The sequence below is a fragment of the Rattus norvegicus genome, chromosome 10, assembly GCF_036323735.1.
Source record: "Rattus norvegicus strain BN/NHsdMcwi chromosome 10, GRCr8, whole genome shotgun sequence".
Taxonomy (NCBI): Eukaryota; Metazoa; Chordata; class Mammalia; order Rodentia; family Muridae; genus Rattus; species Rattus norvegicus.
The window spans coordinates 67,855,264-67,877,703 of NC_086028.1; the positions used below are offsets into that span (position 1 = coordinate 67,855,264).

Consider the following 22,440-nt stretch of genomic DNA (forward strand, 5'->3'; position numbering starts at 1 on the left):
ACATTTGGAGTCTGGAGAGAGAGGGTGGTAAAGGCATGACTGAGTGAGTAGCCTACCCTCCCTCCCACAGGGCCCTCACAGCAGCACCATGCATCAGTTTTGACTGTTTCCCCCAAGGTGGGGGTGGGGTGGGGATCGAGTTTGAATTGTTGCCATTTCAGGCTTCTTGGAATGGGGGTTGGGGGAATCTGTGAACCAGCTTGGCTGTGCAGTGAACCAGTTCATCTGTGAAATCAGGACAGGGTTCCTGAAGGCAGAGGACCTCCAAGTCTTACAATGTGGTGTGCGAGTTACATTAGGCAAGAGTGGAGAAGTGCATTGTGGGAGACTGGGGGAGGTACTGGGCTCAGTTCCGTGTGTGACTCCCCGCCTCCCAACTGTGCCCCCAGGCTGGGTTTCCAGGCCCCCATAGTAGAAATAGGTAGGGGCAGGAATGTGGGAGAGCAAGGTAGACTGGAGCACAGTGGAGCGAGTCAGATGGGCTGCAGCCTTTCCCAGGAGGGCAGTGGGTGGTACCCTGGACCTCATGCCAGCAGCACCCTAGGTGGGGAGACTTGCCATTCTTGCCTAGCTGACCTGGGTGATGAGCTCTGGATACCGTTATATCATAGGTTTCTCTAGCCTCTTGGCAGGCCCCTGGGAGCAGCAGCCCAGGTCCCTAGCTTCTCCTTGCTGCTGTTAGCATCTACAGGCAGAGGCTTGCCCTAGAATACAGTGCCATTCCCCTGCTCAGGTGCCCAAGTGGCTCCCCATTGCTACATCTGAATGGATTAGCATCCTTAAGGGTCTAGAACCTAAGAGACAGGTAAGAGCCTGTGCAAAAATCCACAGTAAAGCCGCTGTAGGGAATGAGGACCCTCTGCAGAGCCCCAGGGAGAACCTTCAGAGCTTAACTCCCCAGCCTGGCATTTAAGAAGTTGGGCTTCTTGACATCATGCTGCCTTGTCTGGTCTCAGCAGCCTGTGTATCTCTACCACATGCCCCTCCTTCCAAACTGCCTTTTGACCCTAACCACACTTGGGACCTTGTTCTCCTTTCTTGAAGTCTCTCTGTTCCTACCCAGTCAGTCCCTCAGCACTCAGAAGTCTCAGAAGCTGATGTCCCTGTTGTGACACGTTTTCTGTTTCTCCGTGTGGGATGCTGGTGCTTGAGCCAGGCACTCCCGTGAAGACTCCCACCTGTTAGCAGGCTATTTATGTACTTGTCTGGCCTTCCTGTTAGCCAGCAAATTCCTTAAGGGCAGGTCTCTCCCTTCTGAATCCCTCTCTCTGCAGCGGTTCCCAGCAGGGTCTCTGAAGAGCTGAGCTGGATAAATATTTATTTGGCGCATGCCTGCGAAAGTCAGCTACAAACCCTAATATTTCACAAGGCACTTCAAGCTGGCCGCTCCATAAAAGCTTGGCCACTCCCTGTCCTCAGCAAGGCCACTATCTATAAGAAATTGGAGACAGCAAACCAGCCTTGGCAGAGAGGTGGGTATGAGCAGCTCTTAGAGGACAAGGCCCAGCCCGCTCCTGGGGAGAAAGCAAGGAAAGCCTCAGGGGAGATGCACCATCTGCAAGAAGGATGTAAGGATGTGGGAACCCAGCTCAGCAGACAGGTGAAGCACAAGTGCAAGCCCCCAGAGGCCTGGGAGCCATGGCTGGGGGTAGCTCAGGAGTGTGGGTTGGGGAGAGGACAGAAGAGGGGTAGGGACTGACACTGCAGGGCATGGAGGAATTACTGAGATATTTAGGACTGTTGTCTAGGGAGCAGAAAGTCAGCACCACACAGGGAGGGGAGCTTCAGTGAGGCAGAGCTCCTGGTGGGAGGGCTTTCCTCCTCTCTGGACCCATCTTTGTGCCTGTAAGGTGGACAGTTCAAAAGCGGGAGAGGCTCTAAGCCACATTAGAGATGCTGAGAATACAGGAGCTAGCCCACTGTCCATCTGCATGGTAGCCAGAAAACCTGCTGGCTTTGAGGGATGCCTGGAGGGGGTCAGAGCCAATAGGAAGGCTCCGTGATGAGTGGAGGAGTAAGCCTGCAGGTGTTTCTGGTAGGCCAGGGTATTTGTAAAGCATCCCTCACATCCCTGGTCAGCTGTGTTTAGAGGGCTTTGTGAGCCTGTTCTGGTCTGCTTTTCTGTTGCTGTGGTAAACACCACAATCAAAGCAGTGTAGGGGAGAAAAGAGTTCATTTCAGTTTACACTTCCTGGTCACAGACCATCACTGAGGGGGAAACACAGCAGGAACTTAAGCCCTCAAAGGAACACTGCTTACTGCCTCACTCTCTGGCTCTGCTAGATGTTATTATGTAATCCAAATTCACCTGCCTAGGGATGATGCCACCCACAGTGGGCTGGACCTTCCCATAGATTATCAGACAAGATAATCTCTCAAAAATGTAGCCATAGGCTAATCTGATCTGGGCAATGCCTCAGCTGAGACTCCCTCAGAAGACTGTAGGCAATGGCGCGCTAACTGCTGACACTAACTAGGACAGAAACCATTTTGCTGATGAAGTTCAACAAGGAAGTGGCTGAAGTCCAATGTGTTGTGATTTTTCACTCATTCATAGGCAGATGAGTCTCAAGAACTCCCATTCCCCTTCCTGCTTGGAAAACTGGCCCAGACCACCTAGGGCCTAACGTGGTGCATTCACTGTATCATGTAAAGACTCTTTAGGCCATGCCCACTACCCTGTGGGAGAGAAGGAAGGGTTACAGGTTTACCTCATTCTAGGCCTGAGAAGCATCAGGTATCAAGATCATGATTGTCCCAGGCAACCTAGGACATCTTGGTTGCTGACCTTCTCCATTTTACAAGCTGAAAACAGGCCCAAGTTCCCCTAGCAGGTAACAAGGTCCCCTAGAGTTTCATTCCCTTTCAAGGTACACACGCCTGCTGTTCCCAACATCACAGTCTCCAGCTTTCTGTGAGTTGGCCCAAGCTGGGAGGTTGAGGTAAGGACACCAGCCCAGGCAGAGTACAGGGTTAGGGACAATTGGGGGAAAAGGACAAAGGCCTGCTGGAGCTGGCAAGGTTCACTTTCCTCCCTCTTTGGTGTTCCCCAGCAGTCCTTGTTTCTCTGTATCCCCTCCTTGCCAGAGTCCCCACAGAGCCCCACTAGAGCTGGGCTGCTCAGTCTTCACTCTCTCCCACCTCTCTAGAACCTTAGTAGAGCAGTCTCCAGTCTGCAGTTACAGTGAGGACTAGTCTCATCCCTCGGTACACCGTCGAGACCCCCAGTTTATTCATGTGCCAAGGAAGCCCCTGAGGAAATATGGCTGACAGGGCCTCACTCCAGCTGTGTGTCCTTGAGCATTCCACTGTGAACTTCCCTGGCAAAACTAAGGATGCTGTTGTTTCCCACAGGGGTTATAGTGAGGGCCAGTGGCATGGCCCAGTGCCTAGCACTCTAGATGCAACTCCGAAGGTTAGCTGGATCCTCCCGTACCCTATCCCTGCACAGATAGGGCCCTGCCATTTGCTGTAATCCTTGTCTTTGTTCAGCCTTCATCAACAGGCTGGAGGGGTGACTTGTCTTCCCAGAGCTTTTTTGCCAAGGCCCACCCCTACTCCATCAGGCATGCTAACATATAGGGTCTTGTTCTCTCTCTCTCTCTCTCTCTCTCTCTCTCTCTCTCTCTCTCTCTCCACACACACACACACACACACACACACACACACACACAGAGGCACACTTTCCTTTTCTGTTGTTCGGAGCTAATTGTTTATTAGAAGACACACGCAGGCAGCCCACGCTGGTGGGGGGCTCAGCTTGCTCCGCTATAATTAGGATAATGCACATTAGTCATTTAGCATAACTCTCTCGGCACTGCACCCTCCCCCGCCCTCCCCCGCAGGCTCAGCTCCAGCCCAGGCATGCAGCTTTGCACAGGTACTGGCCTCCTTCTCAGTCCTCCCCAGTTCTCCTCCTGCCGGGGCTCCCTCCTCCCTCTCCTCACAGCAGCTACTGTACTCACCCTCCCTCCCTCCCTCGGGCTTTCCCTCCTGCCTCTTCTCAATATGTCTTATTTCAGGTTCTTTCCCTCCCCAGACCCTGCCTAGCTTGCTGGGTTAGGTAGGTGGGTTCCAGAGCAAGTCAGAAGCCTGTGGCAGATAGACTCAATCCCTCCCTCAGTCCTTCGCTCCCACACTGACCTTGCTGCTTGTGTGTGCCCCCTTCCTGTCTGGCCAAGACAGGGCTTTTGTCTCCAAAGGTCCTTCAGTGCCATGCGTCTGTGATTGGTTGCATCCCTGTGCTCGGTGGGTTTTGTCAGCAAACCTAGACATAACTAGGGAGAAGGGATCCCACTTGAAGAATTGCCTCCATCAGACTGACACGTAGACAAACTTGTGGGAGCATTTTCTTGGTTAATGATTGATGTGGCAGGGACAGTGCTACCCCTGGGCGGGTGATCTGGATTGTAAAAGAATGCTAGCTGAGCAAGCCAGTTGTTGTCTCATAGCCCCAGCTACCTTGGTTTCCTCTGACAATGGATGAACTCGATTGTTGGCTGGTCACAGTGGTGTCTCAAATAGTGAAGGCTGGTCATGGAGCTTTCCATGCCCTAGGGACTGGCCTGGACAGGGGCCGCAGGTAGTGGGGACACTTAGAGACAAAGGGCTAGTCCCGGAGTCTGAAGGAGTCCTTTCATCTCTAGATGTATACTGACTGACTGACCCCAGTCCCAAGGCCTGTAGCCCCTTGACCCCACTTCCTCCATCCTTGCCCATCTCCTTTATCACAGAAGGGCCCTCACATGGGAGCCCATGGCCTTGGACCTTCCACAATAGTAGCTCCAGGGCAAAAAATTGCTGGGCTAGAAACACAAAGTCTCTTGTCTTCATGGGCCTCTGGAGGCAATCCTGGCGTCACAGTTGCAGAGGGGCAGACACAGGCTCTCAACACATACACAGAGGGGGGACAAAGTTACTGCACTTGCACGAGAAGACTCTTCTCCAGCTAGCCACTGCCCCCACCCTGCCCCTTTAGACTTCTTTCCAGGATCCTAAGCCTCTGGGCTCTCTGCCTTGGGCCTCGTCGCTCAGGAACAGCAGCCTGGGTTGTACTTTAAGTTACAAGATACTCACACCCATCCCAGCTTCCTTTTCTCATTCTCCTCTGTCCCCAACCCTCCAGGAGAGACTCTCCCAGAATCCCGCTATAGCAGAGACTGGAAGGGACAACAGACTAGCCAACTACCAGGACCAGAGAGAGAGCCTTTCAGTCTGGTGGTGAGGTTCCAGGTTGGCAGGCAGGGACCCAGAAAGTGCTAGTTCTGATGCTGTGTGGCTGTGTACTGTGAACAAGTCTCTGCCCACTGGACCTTGGGTTCCCCAAATCAGCATCAGCTAGCTGATTCTACTTTGCAAGGGCTGTCTCGACAGCAGCTTTGTGGGCCCCTGGTCACCTTTCCTTGGGTACCCGATCCTCTCCCTAGATCTTAGAAGCATTCCCCATGCCCTGTCTTGGCTGCCCCAGTGGCCTTCACTCTAAGGAGCAGCTGTTGCTTGCTGGTGGAGGGTTGTGGATAAAATAGCAAAAGGAGTAGCCAGTTCAGGACTGATGAGCCAAGAGAGGGCATGGCAGGGAACCTGGCAGAGGGCCCGAGACTATGCAGGTAAATGTTAATAGGTACAGCTTCCCCAAATCACCTCATCCATTCATTCATCCGTTCATTCATTTCTGTAGTGCTCTATCCAACAAGAAATGGTATAAGACTTTGTGCTGGAATCAAGGAAAAAGCTGGGCCTTACCAAAGCGGAAAACCCCACTGTCAGCACAGGAGCACTAGTGTTGGTGTTCCACTTGGGAGGGAGGACGCAGTAGGACGTTCAGTAGTTGGGGCTTGGAGAGCCTGAGCCCTGACCCTTGAGGCCATGTGGGGATGCAGTTGACGGAGATGATAATCACACTCAGATATCAGCCAGGCTGGGGACACCGGGTGGACAATCCTTCATTAGAAATATTAGAAGCATCTCCCTGAAAGGCACTGTTCTCAGTCCATTTTACAGAGTGGGAAGGATCCCAAGGTGGAGTGCAGAGCCTCCTACTCAGGGCCACACAGCTGATAACTGCTGAGCCCTCCTGACATATGCCCTCTTCCCGATGCCCTTGCAGTGGAGAGAAGGGAGCTCCCCAGCAGGTGGGGACAGCGGTTCCTGAAAGGCTAGAGCAGCAGAGAGCAGAACCTATCGTCCCTCTGCCCAACCTAGGACACTCTGGAGCCCTGGGTTCTTGCCAGCATGGGGTAGGAGGTGGGGAGTGGCAGTCTTCAAGGCCACCTGAGGATTTAGGGGTACAAGGAGGCTACTGATGCACCTGGGAGCTCTGGGATGCTGGAAGCTTCTGCAGCCTCTCTTTCTCCATGCACCCCAGCCTGCCGTGAGAACACATCTTTAGGGATGGCATCTTCGTGGCACTTACAAACCTCCAGAAGTAGGCGTGTGCTAGTCACTGCATGAGTGGGCAAAGCTGGAGTTACTTTGTTCCCAGACACAGAGAAACCCTGCCTAGGAGGAAGGGACTCGGCTGTCATTGCTTTTCCCCTTGTTTGGAATAGGCCTCCCTGGCTCATCCATGTGGCATGAGGCAGGACTTACCTCTTCTCCCAGGCTGGTAGGTTGAGATCCAGAGAGAGGATTGGCCCTGACACCGATCACACAGCAGGCCACTGGCTGGACCTCCTGGCTGGCTTCTAGGGCCCCAACAGCTGGTACTCCTTCCAGCCTCTGTGCCTCTTGGGACCCTGTATTGTGCACCTGTCACCTCTTAACTTCTCCCATTTAACCTAACAGAAGTTGACAGAATGTTGGCCAAACAGTGCTCTGAGGAGGAGGAAACAGGGTCAGTTCCCGCCTCCTGAGCTAACCAATGACTGTCAATGAATGTAAACGCAGGAGGAAATGAGTGCGTGCACCAGCTCCATCCCTGAGGACCCCAATTTGTTTACAGTGCTTTGTGAAACAGACTATGACTCTCATTTTACAGATGTAAGAGGTGGAGGCTCAGAAAAGTTAAGTGACTTGCCAAAGGTCACACAGCTAGAAGCCTCAGAGCTGTCATTTAAATATGAGTTTGTATGGCACCAAAGCCATACAGGTTTTCTTCCCTTCTGTCCTTCCTTCCTTTTGAAAGACTTTAGTACAGCTCCTACCACTTTTCTTCCATTAAAAAGGCATCTATCCTTTTTCAATTTATTAGCCACACGTGTTCATTGTAAACAACTGGGAAATTGTTTATAATAAAATTGTTTATAATAAAAGGATAAAGTAAAAAAAATGACATCACTCATAACTCCCTCTTAGAATGACATATTGGCATTTTGACGCATCCCCTCTCTGGTCTGTCTACTTCCGCAGACAAACCATGTGGTCCCTGGTACTTTGCAGCCCTTCTCATCCTGAGCATCTCCCCTGAGTAACCGCCTCTTTGCAAACGTTATCCACACACGATCCAGGTATCTATTTCCATACATTTGCATTTCTAACCCAACCCTCCTGTCAGACATTTTAAGTTGATTCTTGTCTTCTTGGGAAAGCACTTCATGGCTGCAAGCGTCTTTCTGCATTAATCCTCATCGTGGTCCTGCCTAGTACTCTCTCAAGGGAGGGTTCAAAAAAGATGTGAATAGTTTCAAGTCCTTTAAAATCATGTGTGTGTGTGTGTGTGTGTGTGTGTGTGTGTGATCATGTGTGTATGTGATTGTGTATGTGTCTGCACATATGTTCATGCATGTGTATATTGGTATGTATAAGTATATGTGCATGTGAGTATGTGTGTATGATTGTGTGTGCTCATGATGTGTGTGCATATGATTGTGTGTGTATGTGTATGAGTCATCATGTGGGTGCATGTGTATGACTGTGTAACTGTGTATGTAAGTATCATACAAATTTTGTATGATAATTTATGTGTATGATTTTGAGTGTGCACGTTTGCATGTGCATGTGTGTGTGTGTGTGTGTGTGTGTGTGTGTGTGTGTGTGTGCTGGTGTCATTAAGCATTGAACCTGGTGCCTTGCTTGTGCTAAGCTGGGCTGTGAATGGCACCCCCAGTCCCTTGATAACACATTTTGAGGCTAGAATGTTGCTCAGTGGCAGGCAGCTGCTTAACACACACCAGGGCCAGGCTCTTTGTTTCATCCTGAGCTCAGGAGGAGGAAGGAGCAGCGAGAACACTTTGAAGTTGCTTCCTGCACAGTTTATGTGGTTGACACTGTTCCTGTGGAGCAGGGGAACACCCCATGTCTTTAACTCCTTGCGAACAGTGGATACCATTTGCTACCCACTCACTCACTCGCTCGCTGAAAGATCTTTCTCTATAGCAAGGCTCTCCTCACAGCAGCAAGGCTCTCCTTGCTGTCCCACACATTGCCATTGGTTATTTCCTTTTACCTGCTAGGACATAGGTCACAGAGGGCATACCAAGCCAAACCTGCTGCTCAACCCAAAGAGAGCCGGTCAGGGCGCAGTCCTCCCTCCACACAGAGCTCTCTTCCATGCCAGCTTTACAGCATAGGGAAAATGGGCGGCAGGCTGACCCCTGAATGTGGAACACATGGTCCCTAGGGAGCTCATCACCTGCCTCAGTGGTGGATCTTGCCCCCTCCCATTCATTCATCCACCCATGCGTGAATCCACTCACAGGTCTGACCAACACAGGCTTCCTTTGGCACTTTAGTCCAGGAACTGTGATGGGCTCTGGATATTTCTCATCATAAACTGTCGTCTTGACTGCCCATAGACCACGAGAATCTGCCTCTTTGGTGCCCTTACCTTCTTTTCATTAAAACATCTGTGATGCCGACCTCATGTATCCAGGGCGTAGGTAGACATAGGAGTCCAAAACTCTCCTTTGGAATCCTGACTTGCTGGCCTGCTGGCCTGCCTGGATCCTAAGGCCCTGCCTGATCTTATTCTTCATTCTAACTCAGAGAAAACACACACACACACACACACACACACACACACACACACACACACACACACACACACACTTGCTAGCAAACAGTCCAGCACCCATGAGCACAGCTGGGCTCTACTGCCTCAAACTCTCCAAAGCTTAATGACACTTTGTTTTCCAAAGTGATTAGTTTTGATTTAGGGACAATTAGAGGTAGAGGCAGGAGGCATCTGGTCGTGATTAGATGCAAGGAGGCGGCCAGCGCCCCCAACCCTGAGCTTCCTGGAAGATTTATTTATGCATTCAATAAAGAGGAAAGGGTTAGCCTCCGCGTCCGAAGAGAGGGCCATCCCATGTGCCTAGGGTCAGTCTGAAATGAAGAGGGAGAGAACTCTGCTCTCCCACCTCCCCCCCCCCATGTATTCTATCATCATACAGGGGAGTGAGACTTTTGTCAAGCATCCACTGGGAGCCTCGCTGCATTGCACAAAGCCAGCACAGGCCCTCTATCTGTCCTGTCCTAGGTCAGATGCAAAGGCATATGCAGCAAAACACAGGCTCATGGGTGTAACAGTGGAAGTGGTTTGTGGGAACTCTATACAGGCCAACTGGCATGTGATCCAGCCTCCGTTGGTCCCAGGGAGATAATCACAGAAGTAGCTAATGTGGGAATCCTTTGATCATCAGCTCGACACTGGATCCAGAGCCTGAGCTGCACAGAGAGATCAGTGGAAAGAAGAGCTTTGGGAGTTGGGGATTGCCAAGCCTGAGTAAAATGCATCCTCCCGAGCTGCCCACCCCATGTGCAAGCCTTCCCTTGGGTCCTGGTAGAGAGGATACCCTTCCAGCGGGGTATTTCTCATTGCTTCATCCTTCCAGTGTGCAGAGGATAGACCTGGACCAGCTCTTACAGTAAGGATCCCTCCTGAGGGTTAGTCTGAAAAGGGGCTGGCGTGGCCCTGGGTGGCAGTCATCCCTGTGCAAAAGCTGGACAGCCTCAGCCTGTCTTCTCCCTCCCTCCCTCACACAGCACAATCCATTACTAGAGGAAACAGGCTGTGAGGGGCAGAAGCAGCCAGTTTTCAAGTATTCGTTTGCCAGGGACACCATGACAAGGTGTAGCAGGAGAGTGGCCTGGGCACTTGAGATGTGTCATTTCACAGTTCTAAGGGCAGACAAAGGAGATTCTGTGGACAGAGTCTAGTGCAGTAAGGGGCTCTTCCTGCTGGCCTCTCCTGTCTTATGTCATATTGCCTCTGTGTGTGTGTATGTGTGTGTGTACGCTGTCTCCTTATAAAGTCTCCTATGACAACATCTGCCACACTGGCCCCACAGCTTCATAATACTTTAGGGCCTCTTGAGAGACCTTCTCTGCAAACAGCTTCATTCAGATCTTGGTGATATCAACTAGGGGAACATAGTCCAGCTCATGAACCCCATCAGAAGACAAAAATGACAGAGAGAATCTCCCTGTGCAGAAGATACCAACAAGGGAAAGAGTCCCGTGCACCCAAATGTGGCCAGTGGCCTAAAGTAGAAGGAAGCAAGCCACGAAGGCAGAGTGGGGCACACTGTAGTGTAGAGGCAGCTGACCTTAGAGTCTAGTGTCATGCCAGAGAACTGCAGTGGGCAACCTGCTGGGGGTGCTGAGGGGCTGAACAGGCATGGGTGGGCTTCTGCATATGCATGTGTGCATAAGGCAGGGGCATGTGTGGGCTTTCAGGCTACTCTGAAGGTCATGGGCAGTTTCTTTTCTTTCTTTCTTTCTTTCTTTCTTTTTTTTTTTTGGTTCTTTTTTTCGGAGCTGGGGACCGAACCCAGGGCCTTGCGCTTCCTAGGCAAGCGCTCTACCACTGAGCTAAATCCCCAACCCCCATGGGCAGTTTCTGTGTGTGCTCCCAGCTGCCCTTACCACTCACTGTCTTACCCTAAAGCACCTGTCACTCTCCCACTACTGACCTGCGTCTCTGTGTGGATTCCCCTACATCTGATGACCCAGCGTCTGCTGTCTTCCAGGACCTCTCCAAAGCAGATACAGGGGTATAAATGTATGTAATCTCAGAACTCAGGAATCTGAGGCAGGAGGATCCCAAGTTGAAAGCCAGTCTGGTTGTTACATAGTGAGACCCTGTGTTAAATACACATACACACACACACACACACACACACACACACACACACACACACACACACACGGGGGGGGGGGTACAAACAGAGACAAAGAGAGACAGACAGAGATAGAGAAACAGAGTCTAGTATTTCTACTTCCCAAGCCTGTTCCTTGCTCCATGCAGTCTGATATTTAGAGCTGTGTTAAGTCTCAGGCCACTGTGTATGCTGGCACATATACTACCTACTATCCCTGAAACCCCGGGCCCCCCAGTGACCTAGTGACCCCCCTTCCTGTACTCTTCACTCTCCAGCCACCAAAAGGAAAAAATGAAACAAACAAACAACAAAAACAAGCAAAAATCTTCCAGAGTCTCTCCTACTTCCCGAGGGAAACCAGAGCCTCTAGAGGCCAGACAACTTCCTTCTGGGTGAAGACAGGATCCGGGCCAGAGACGAACCCTGCTCCACCACACAGGAGACTTATGGCCCCAGCAGGATGCAGTGACTGGGTGTCTCTCTGGGGTGACAAGCGCTTCTGTGGGCCACCGTGCCACAAACAGGAAAACAGCAGTGCTCCAATCAGCTTGAATGCTGTCAGTCCCCTTTCAGAACAGTGTCCCTATCCACAAGGTCACTGAAAGAGGATAAACGCCACTAAGGCCCAGAGCCTGAAGCCCTCCCTCAGAGCCATCCAGGCTCCTCTCAGATGCCTCACCAGCAAGAAGCTCATTACTATTCAGAGCACTTCACCCTTTCAGTGAACATTGGTTGAGGGCCTACTGTGTGCTGAATACATCCTATGTGCTTGAGTAATGCAGGACACTTGTTGATGTGATTGTCCTGGCTGATCTAAGTTCTGGTGGGCAGGAGCAGCAGAATTCTGTACTACACACCTAGCCTAGGAGGGACCTCAATCAAGAAAGGCTCTCTGGCTCTCTGTGCTTGGGTTTGAGATGCAGCCCCATTCGTAGAGCGTTTGCTTAGCATGGGGAAAGCTCTTGATTCAGCGCCCTGCCTGGCACCTCTAAATAAAGGGGGGGGGGAGACAAACAAACAAAAACCCAAACAAACAAATCCCAAACAGCAACAACAAAAACCAGTACATGCTACACACCAGTAACCCCAGCACTCCAGAAATAGAGGCAGGGAAATCAAAGATCATGGTCATCCCCTGCTACATAGCAAGTTTGAGACTCTATTTTGAAAAGAGAGGGAGGAAGGAGAGAGTGAGGTACAGAAGTGACTCAAAGCTGCCTCACCCTCACCGAGGTCCACCCCAGCATAGGTGATGGTGCACGGGGCAGGGAGGCTGGAGCACACTGCACAGCCTGCAGGCAGCTCAATGGGCTGGAGAGTGTCCTTTCCAAATGACTCTGGTCTACACACCTTGCTGGCAGCTCAGTGTCTGCTCCTAGCTTTTTCTCTGCAGAACTCAGTTTGTCTGAGTCCTGGCAGCTCAACCCTTTTTTCCTCTGAGAGGGTGGCTTACCTTTATTGTTTATTCAGGCTGGGAGAGGCCTAGGGAATCTGGTCCATCTCAGGGAATCATGAAGCTACTTTTTTTTTGTTCAAACACTTAATGTTTTATTAAATTTTAAAAAATACCAGTTTCATGAACACAAATATACTACCAGTATACAAAGTGACAAGTTTAGAATTATAAGTTTCTTTGGATGATCAGTTTCTTTTTTCATCTTTATTGACTTGGGTATTTCTTATTAACATTTCGATTGTTATTCCCTTTCCCGGGGTTTCAGGGCCAACATCCCCTAGCCCCTCCCCCTCCCCTTCTTTATGGGTGTTCCCCTCCCCATCCTCCCCCCATTACCACCCTCCCCCCAACAATCACGTTCACTGGGGGGTTCAATCTTGGCAGGACCCAGGGCTTCCCCTTCCACTGGTGGTCTTACTAGGATACTCATTGCTACCTATGAGGTCAGAGTCCAGGGTCAGTCCATGTATAGTCTTTGGGGAGTGGCTTAGTCCCTGGAAGCTCTGGTTGGCTGGCATTGTTGTTCATATGGGGTCTCAGCTACTTTTTATTGTTTGCCTTCCCTCTTAAAGAGCTCCCCCGCAGGATGGAACTTTTTGATCTTGGGACAACTCTTACACAACTCAAGGGAAGAAGCCAGAGAAGTGGCTTCCATACCAAGAGGGGCCTCCAGGCCAGGGAACAGCTCAAGCACACCTGAGGCAGAAAGAGCACCTCAGATTCCTGGGGCAGAGAAGGCGTTTTTTGGAAGATCTGATGGTTGGGCTTGACCAGGCTAGCTCCTGACCCCAGGAGGCAGAGGTGCCTTTCGACTCATCCCGATCAATTCCTTCACACCTCTGAGAGTCCAGTGTCCATCTGGTGGCCTCCGCTCCCAGGCTGCCTCCAAAGACTCCAGATGGTCAGCCACGAAGAGAGTAAAGGGGGCAAATGGGACTATTTTAGCAGCCTTGTGACCTTCCACTTTGCCTGACTCTCCCTGTCTACCTTCAGAAGCACCACCCACTGATTGTTGATTCTGAGCTTAGAGGGTCAAGCATGGCACATACCCACCATAACCGCAGTATTTAAGCCTTTCACAGAGAGCAGTGCCCCCACACTCCTGAAGCTGTTCTCCCCACTCTCAGGTTGCCTTCCTGTTAAGGCTGCGGCTGATGTGGCCTCTGAAAGGAAAAGAATCAGCTCAGGAACCCCAAAGCCCAGTTCTCAGCATGATGGAAACACTTGTCCCAGCAGAGGGCAGGGAGTAAGAGACAAAGATAAGAGATAGAGAATGGGGGAAGGGAACAAGAGAAAGGGACGGAGTATTTGTCCCAGAGGGACGAAGTACTGCCTCTGGATAGGAGACAGACGTGGCACATAGAAAATGGCAGTTTATAAAGGTACAAAGGGAAACCCCGTGTCAGGATGAGGAGTTTAATTTTAATTAAGCATGTTAGCTCGGTGAGCCAAAGGGAGATTTTGATTGCTGGACCTCGATAGTCAGCCTCAGGAGGAAGAAGGGGCCAAATAAGGGAATAGACCTCAATGGCTAGCTGGAGGAATGTAATCTAGTGGGTTTTAGCAAGGCAGAGAAAGGGCAAAGCCTGGGAGAGCCATGGTCCATGCTTGCCACACTCGGCGTGACCAGAGGCCCTTCAACCTCTGCAATTTCAGAAGTGGAGATAGAGGCTCAAAATGGGAAGCCACTTATATGCTTGGAAGTCTTGGCCTAGAACAGCAGCAGTTCTCGGGGTCACAACCCCTTTGGGGATCAAATGACCCTTTCACAGGAGTCATCTAAGACCATCAGAAAATATACTTAACATTATGATTCATAACAGTAACAAACAAAAATAATTTTATGGTTTACTACCACAACATGGTGTTGAAGGTTCACAGCATTAGGGAGGTTGAGAACCACTGGTGTCTAGGCCAGTGTCTGTTCGCTGGCTTCCTGTTGTTCTCAGCTGCTGGGCCCTGACTCAGGCTGTCACCCTGAGCTCCCACACTGCCTAGAAGCCAGCTCTCAGCAGCTCTGTGTGAGAGGACCTAGGGCCAGGCAGAAGGGCTCCCCACATCTCCACAAACACCTTCCAGACGCCATCTCAGATCATCTATGCCAGTGAGTACCAAGACTTCTTACAGGGAGCAGTGTGTCCAGCAGCGATGAGCTGCTAGGCTCTGTGCAACCCTGAGAACTGAAGAAATCACTGACTTCCAGGGACCAGTGGCATCCCAGCAGGTCCTATGGGCTGCTGGTGAGAAGCCCTGTGAGATCAAGTGCCCCTCACACCACAGCAGATTCTGGGAACCAGCAAGAGCCTTGCTGCTTTCATTTCTGTTTTCTTGTTTTTTTGGTTTGTGGCAATGTTCTTATATAGCCTGAGCTGCCTCAAACTTACCATCCTCCTGCCTCAGCTCTGATGTGCTGGGATTAGAGCCAATACATCAGATTCAGCTACCTTAACATTTTTCTTTCCTTTTTTTTTTGTTCTATTTGTGTATCTGTGACATCCATGTGTGTATATGCATGTTTGCATGTGTATGGGCACATACAGAAGAGTGGTTCATGCTTACATGTGTGTATGTATGTGTAGAAGCCAGAGGTTGATATTGGAAATCAACCATGGTCATTCCTCCACCTTATTCACTGAGGTAAGATCTCTCAACCAAACTCACAACTCACCCATAAGGTTAGTCTACTAACCAGCTTGCCCTGAGGATGCTGTCCTCACCCGCCAAGGCTGGAATTACAGGCGGGTTCCCTGAGCACAGCATTTGTGTAGGCTCTGGGGATTCAAACTCTGATCCTCGTGCTTGCACGACAAGCACTTCAGCCACTGAGCTATCTCCTCAGTCCCGTTACCTTAGCCTTTGAAGTAGGAAATTAAACTGCAGGTTTTAGGTAGGTTAGAGACACCAGAGCCATGGCACTTGGCCTTCACAGCTTCCGTAAGGATGTGTGGATGTTTGTAGATCTGGCAAGGTCTAAAGGACATTGATGAAATGATGAATATGGGAGAATTGCATGGCATGCCAAGCACTGACTGGGGTCTCTACTGACGGACATGGGGGATCCTGTAGTCATTCATGGCAGAGTACTTGTAACTGGTTGAAGGCTCCTAAGTAGTTGTCTACTTAGGCTAGGCCCCATAAGTAACCACCACATGAGGCAAGAGATGAGAGCCACCTTCTGAGAAAGAAATTTCACAGGGTGGAGGGTGCATCATGGAGGGCTTCCTGGAGAAGGTGGCATGGAGCCTGGACCTTGCTTGTGTAGGAGAGAGTCAAATGGAAGAAGATGTGAACAAAGGGAGGCTGTAGGGGGAGGATGGCAGGGAGGTGTCCCATTACAAGTTGAGGCTAGGAAGGAACACTAGGGCCAGGGTACCCCTGCTGTCACATGTCAAAGACACTGAATGTCACAGTTAGGCACCAGGTAAGTTGGAGTTTTATTATGAGAGCAAGCAAGAGAAACCCTTAATACCTAAACGAATTTGCATTGTGTTGCACAAATCCCACATTTGTTGTTGTTGTTCTCAAATGCAAGTGACAAGTGGCACACATCAGTATTGTAACCTCTTGGTTCAAGTGGGGAGGAACAAGACTCAAAAAGCTTGCAGAAAGATATACAGAAGGACTTCCAACCAGTAGCCCTTTATTTGCCGTCCTCCTTTGTCCTGGGAATTGAGCAGGGAAGGACACCATGGTTTGTCCCATCTGTGCCCAGGAGAAGGGGAGAGAGAGACAGGGTGAGGGGAGGAACGGGAACCCAGTTGAGCTGCTTTGGTTCATTACCAGCACATAATGAGACCAGCACTGGGTAAGGGAGACAGGGGACAGGACCCAGCAGTGACCAAGACAGAACTTTTAGAACCAGGTAGCTTCCTGAGTAGATGGGAGAGGGACTGCATTTGGGACTAAGGACAAAGGCTCCCTGTTACATAGTGTGTGCTAGGAGGGAATCAGAGTGACAGGGGCTCCTGGAAAATCCCACACTGGGTCTGAATTTTGCTCCTGGCTTTGCCCATGTACTTTGGGGGTGACATGTGTAATCTTCATCTGTAAAATCAAGTGACTGAGTGTTTGGAGATCACAATGCTATTCATAAGACAGATCTGAAGATCAAACACTTTAAAGCTTGACAAGTGCTGAATGCTATCCCAGCATACAGTGGCAAAGATCACCTAAGTCAGCGCTCCCCTGTGCCAGAGCACCTACCCTTTGGCAGGTCCTCAAACCCACACTTTGAGGCAGCAACCGTTTACTCATTTTGCAAGGTCGGTTTGTTTGTTTTGTATGGTTTTTTTTGGGGGGGGGCGCAGGTTGCGTTAGTATTGTCAGAAGATAACTTGCAGGAGTCAATTCTCTCCTTTCTACCACGATCGTCCAGGGGGTCCAACTCAGGTTGTCGGGCTTAGCAATAAGTTTTTTTATCCCCTGAGCTATCTTGGGGACCCATAATTTTGCAGGTTTTAAGGACACCAGGGGATAAAACCTCACTGAAGGCTCTCGGCAGGAGATATGTTCCCAGAAGCCTCCTCTGACCTGTCTGGATCTCTGTGCTCTCTGTCCACAGCCGCCAGCCGCTCTCATCCGGCCAGCCCCAGCCCTCCTGGACCTCAGGCTAGCCCTGTACTACCAGTCAGCTACCGCCTGTCGCACACTCGACTGGCCTTCTTCCTAAAGGAAGCGCGGCCGCCGACACCCACGGCGATGAACGGCTCCCTGCAGCGCTCGGAGCCCTTCGTGGTGTTCCAAACCAAGGAGTTGCCGGTCCTCAACGTGTCCCTGGGGCCCTTCAGCACCAGCCAGGTGGTAGCGCGGGAGCTTCTGCAGCCGTCCAGCACCCTAGACATCCCCGAGCGCTTGACGGTCAACTGGAAAGTGCGCGCCTTCATCGTGCGCGCCCGCGTGCCCGCCTCGCAGCCCGTAGCACAGGTGCTCTTCTATGTGGCTGGCCGCGACTGGGACGACTTTGGGGTCACTGAGCGGCTGCCCTGTGTCCGCCTGCACGCCTTCCGCGACGCACGCGAGGTGCGGAGCTCTTGTCGCCTGGGCGGGGCTTTGGCCACCTGCTTGGTGCGCGCGGAGCTGCCCCTGGCCTGGTTCGGACCCCCAGCCCCTGCCGCGCCGCCCAGCACCCGCCGCAAGTCCCCCGACGGACTGGAGCCGGAGGCGACAGCGGAGAGCCAGCAGGTTGAGCTCTACTACACGCTGCACGCCCCCGATGCAGCGGGCGGCTGCGGGAGCGCGCGGCGCGGCTCCGGGCCCGGACCAGCCGCGCGCGCCGAAAGCCCCACGCAGCACCCGCTGCTGCGCATCGGCAGCATCAGTCTGTTCCGGCCGCCGCCGCGCAGGGCCATGCAGGAGCACAGGCTAGACAGCAACCTGATGATCCGCCTGCCTGACCGGCCACTCAGGCCTGGAGAGGTACTCAGCATCCTCCTTTACCTGGCACCCAACTCCTCTTCAGCTGCCAGCCCCAGCTTGGAACACTTCACACTTAGGTAAGGGTCCTGGGAACGAGAGGGGAGGGGCTCCCCTACTCAGGTCAAGTGCATCTCTGACCCTGCAAGATCTCAGCATCCTCATCCTCATCCCATCTCCAGGGTCATCTCACCAAAACAGCTCACAACATCTCTGAAAGCCTGTTGGTCCTTGCTGTCCAATGCAACAATTTCTTTTGAAAACATGTTTGTCTGAGGGAGGCCTGTCTGGTATGGCTCTCTTGTGGAGGTTAGAGAGCAACTCTCAGGAGTTGTTTTTTGTTTTTGTTTGTTTGTTTGTTGTTTGTTTTTGTTTCTGTCATCCATCATGTGGATTCTAGGGAACCAATTCAAGATAGACTTGATGAAAAGGACCTCTATCCACTGTCATATCCCCAGTTACCGACCAGAGCCTCTGCCTCTTGCTCTGTGCCTCACAGAGAAAGATTTGCAACACGAATAAACATGAATAAACATGAACCCTTTTACTAGCATGGTTGTGGGGAAGACAGGATCTGGACTGGAAGGGTGCTCAGGCACAAGCTGGTGTAACTGGCCCAGATCACAGATGAGTCCAGCACATGGAGAACTGAGAACAGCCAAGAGTTGGTGCCTTAGGGATGAACAGGAGATGTCCTTCTGGGACACCTTCCTGGAGCTGGGATGCCTGGCCCTGTCTATTATAGAGAACATCATGCATTCAGAGATGCCTTTTCCACTGGACATCATAATTTTTTAAGTAGGAATATATGGTTTGAGTCAGATCGGGGGTTCTGAAGACATTAAACAGGTCCTACCAGACAGCTCCCCTGCATAAGCAATATGTCTAGAAACGGAATTATCACCATGAGCTTCCCAACTTCCTTCTGGACCCCCTCCTTGGGCACACTCCCACAAAGCTCACAGATCTCTATAGTGTATTGTACCTGACTCTGTGATGGAGACTTAAATGTGAATGAGTTTTACCAACCATCCTGGGCTGCATTAACAGGAGCAGAGCATGCAGATTTAAGGAGCAGACCATCAACCTGCTTTTAGGCAGCGGTAATTAGGGCACAGCTGACGCCTATTTCCCATGGGGTGCATTTAGAGGGGGGTGGTGAGGCTTTGAGGTCTTCTGAAGTCATGGTAAAAAAGAAATTGGAGGCTCTGGAGCTGTAGACTCAAAGGACACCTCCACCCCGTGTCTATCTGAAAAGCTGTCACAGTGAAGATGGATGAGTTTTTTTTTTTCTTTCTTTCTTGCCCCAGCGGAAGTGGGTGTTACTGTGTCTCATGTCAGCCAAAAGATGAGGTTCTAGGGCTAGCCCGGTACTCACCTAGCATGAATGAAACCTGGGTTTCACCCCCAGTACCCAGAAACTGGGTACCATGTTGCACACTTGTAATCCTAGGGCTCCAAAATAAGGAAGGAGGATTAGAAGTTCAGGGTCACCATGGCTACATAGCAAGTTGAAAGTCAGCCTGGGCTACATAAGATTCTGTCTCTATAAAAGGCATGGGTATGTTCTAAGTCCTAATGGGCTTCCTGAGAAAATCCTGAGGTTACTAATGTATGAAGAGACTGAGTAGAGGCTTGGCCAGGGACAAGACGGAAGGGATGACAATTCCAAAGTTTCAGCTTTAGAGAACCGATCACCCCAATGCTAAGTGTAAACCCCAAGTTCAGATCCCTTCGCTCACTTAGCTCCAGCCTAGGGCTGGTGACCAAGCGAGCAAGTTTCAGATCGTTTTCTGACCTCTGGCTCATTTTCTCATTTGTGTTCTAGGGTGAAAGCCAAGAAGGGTGTGACTCTCTTAGGCACCAAGTCCCGAAATGGCCAGTGGCATGTGACTTCAGAGCTGCTGACGGGGGCAAAGCATTCAACAGCCACTGTGGATGTGGCCTGGGCCCAGGGCACACCTTTACCCCCCTGGTGAGTTCCATTTCTGCAGAATAGGTCCCTGGGGGCTGGGTAACTACCCTCTGTGGAGAAAGATGGACTTTCCCGGTGCTGGTGGGAGTCAGTTTCTGAAAATCGGAAGAGGGATTCTGGGGTTGGGTTACTCGGGTTGGTTGGGGAGACTCCAGAGGTTGAGGAGAGCAGCTACTCAGAAAAGGCACATTCCTATGAGGGCTGCAGAGCCTGGCTCTCCAACCTCCATTCCCGCCCGGCCTTGCAGGGAGAGCCAGGGACCCCTGGAGATCCTGCAGCTGGACTTTGAGATGGAGAACTTCACCAGCCAGTCAGTGAAGCGGAGGATCATGTGGCACATTGATTACCGAGGCCACAGTGCCCTGCCCGACCTGGAGCGGGCTGTCACTGAGCTGACGGTCATCCAAAGGGATGTCCAAGCCATCCTGCCTCTAGCCATGGTAAGCAAGCCTTGAAAAAGAAGCACCTCCCCCAACACAGTTTATGAATTCACACATGGGCAGGGCTGAGCATATGTACATATGGAAGGGGCAAGGTGGGAAACGGGGAGGAGGGAACGCTCCTGAGGAAATGCCTGTAAATCTGGGCACACTCACGGGAGGTGAATGCAGAGCTGCCCAGGTGATGTCATCAGAGAAGAATTTTCTGGAAAGGGGCTGCTTGGGAGGGCATGTTGGGACGATGGGTATCCCTTAAGTTTTTGGAAGCCCTCAGAGGAAACACTCGTCCCATCTGAGGTAAAGAGAGAGATGTGCTTCAGAAGGACCCAGCTCCCGTAGGGAAAAACCACGTGGGGAGGAATATGGGAGGTTTGTTCAAAGAGGCAGTGGATGCAGGCAGCACCGTGGGATGGAAGGCTGGGAGCATGTCTGTGACCCACCCAGAGTGCTTGTAAGCAGCCAGGAGGACGTGCTCATGTCACTCTGAGAGCTTTGCCTCAGGGGAAGGGATGGTCCCTGCATGCAGAGTGAAGCTTCTGGTAGCAATCCATCTGGGCTGATCATCTGAGGAGGAGCCTGAGGGTGAGCAGAGGCAGGCCCCTGCACACGTGTGCCATTTCCCCAAAGGAAGACGGCTATCTGAGCAGTGGTGGCAGCCAGGAACCAGGGCAGTGGGTGACGTGTCCCTGGAGAGAAACACGCAGCTAGCAGAACACCTACCACTCCTGCCCTCCCTGCAGGACACAGAGATCATCAACACTGCCATCCTGACGGGGCGGACTGTAGCCATTCCCGTTAAAGTCATTGCTATCGAGGTGACTGGTGTTGTCCTGGATGTTTCTGACCTCGTGGAGTGCCAGTCTCACAGAGAGGACATCATCAAGGTGAGTTTTCCAGGCAGGGAGAGCAGAGCCCCCAAGCTCTTCTAGGTCATCCTGGAACTAGGCAGTGCCTCTGTCCTGCTGTGGACTAGCAGTTGCCCCTCCTCTCTGCCATTCTAAATAGCACCCCAGTGTCACAAACAACTCAGTCCCACAGACGTGGATATTCTCCTTCAGACTCATGTTCCCTCCCCTAGACCAAAGGACTATTCCGTCCAAACCTGGTGAACATATTGGCAGAATAAGACAGGCCAGAAGGAGACAGGCAGTGTTGGCATGTATCCTCAACCCAGCAAGTCATTATCAAGCCCTGTATATGAGAGATTCAAATAAGGCAAGGTGTGGGTAAATATTCCCTGAGTCCTTGGCAGGAAGCTCACAGAATCTGGAGCTAAGGAGGGCAGCCTTAGCAAGAGTCGATCTGCTATACCACAGCACCTACAACCTCCCTATGACCCTTCCCGTCTGTGACTCCCTCCTACCCACAGCTGCTCTTCAGAGACCAGCTCTGTCCATCTCCTCTTTAGCCCAGGACATATGACTTGATGACCAGATTCAGCTCCTCCCAAGAGTCTGTGCTCAGCCACCACATTTCCTTATCCTGTGATGGCTAGGACACCAGCAGTACTCAGAGACTTCTAAACGAACTGCTACGAATCTCTATGAAATAAGGCTTCTTTATGGAGGCCATTAGTGGAACTTCCTAGCCTGTGATTGGAATCCCCTGCCTTCAAGGGTACTAAAGGGACTTTCTTGTTTCTCTCCACCTCACTGCTAAGATAATTCAAGAAGTAACTGCCAAGGGTTTGGGATGGTCCAGGGTTCATAAATGTGGCTGAGACATGTCTTAATTACTCTTCTATGTCATGCTAACATACCATGACCAAGGCAACTTATAGAAGAGTTTATTGGGAGCAGTCTTGATTTTTCTATTGCCATGACAAAACACCATTACCAGGACAACTTAAAAGAGGAAACATTTAATTTTGGTGGGGCTAACAATTGCAGAAGGTTATTCTATGACTATATGGTGAGAAGCATGGCAACTGGTAGGCAGATATGGTGCTGTGGTAATAGCTGAAAGCTTAGATACGGTCCAAAGCATGAGGCAGAGAGAGCAGGCTGGGAATGATGTAGTCTTTTCAAACCTCAAAACCTGCCCCCAGTGACACACCTCCTCCAACAAGGCTACACCTCCTAATCCTTCCCAAACAGTGCCACCAATGGGGGAATCAAG

General features: G+C 51.2%; 1 protein-coding gene across 1 annotated transcript in view; it reads left to right on the forward strand.

Moving 5' to 3' along the window:
* Positions 1–22,440, forward strand: part of Tmem132e (transmembrane protein 132E) — a 55,924-nt gene that overhangs the window by 26,789 nt on the left and 6,695 nt on the right. Inside the window, exons 2-5 of the mRNA NM_001414334.1 lie at positions 17,057–17,987; positions 19,736–19,882; positions 20,130–20,322; positions 21,063–21,206. Of these exons, the coding sequence (NP_001401263.1) occupies positions 17,057–17,987; positions 19,736–19,882; positions 20,130–20,322; positions 21,063–21,206 (1,415 nt within the window). The remainder of the gene's footprint in view (positions 1–17,056; positions 17,988–19,735; positions 19,883–20,129; positions 20,323–21,062; positions 21,207–22,440) is intronic.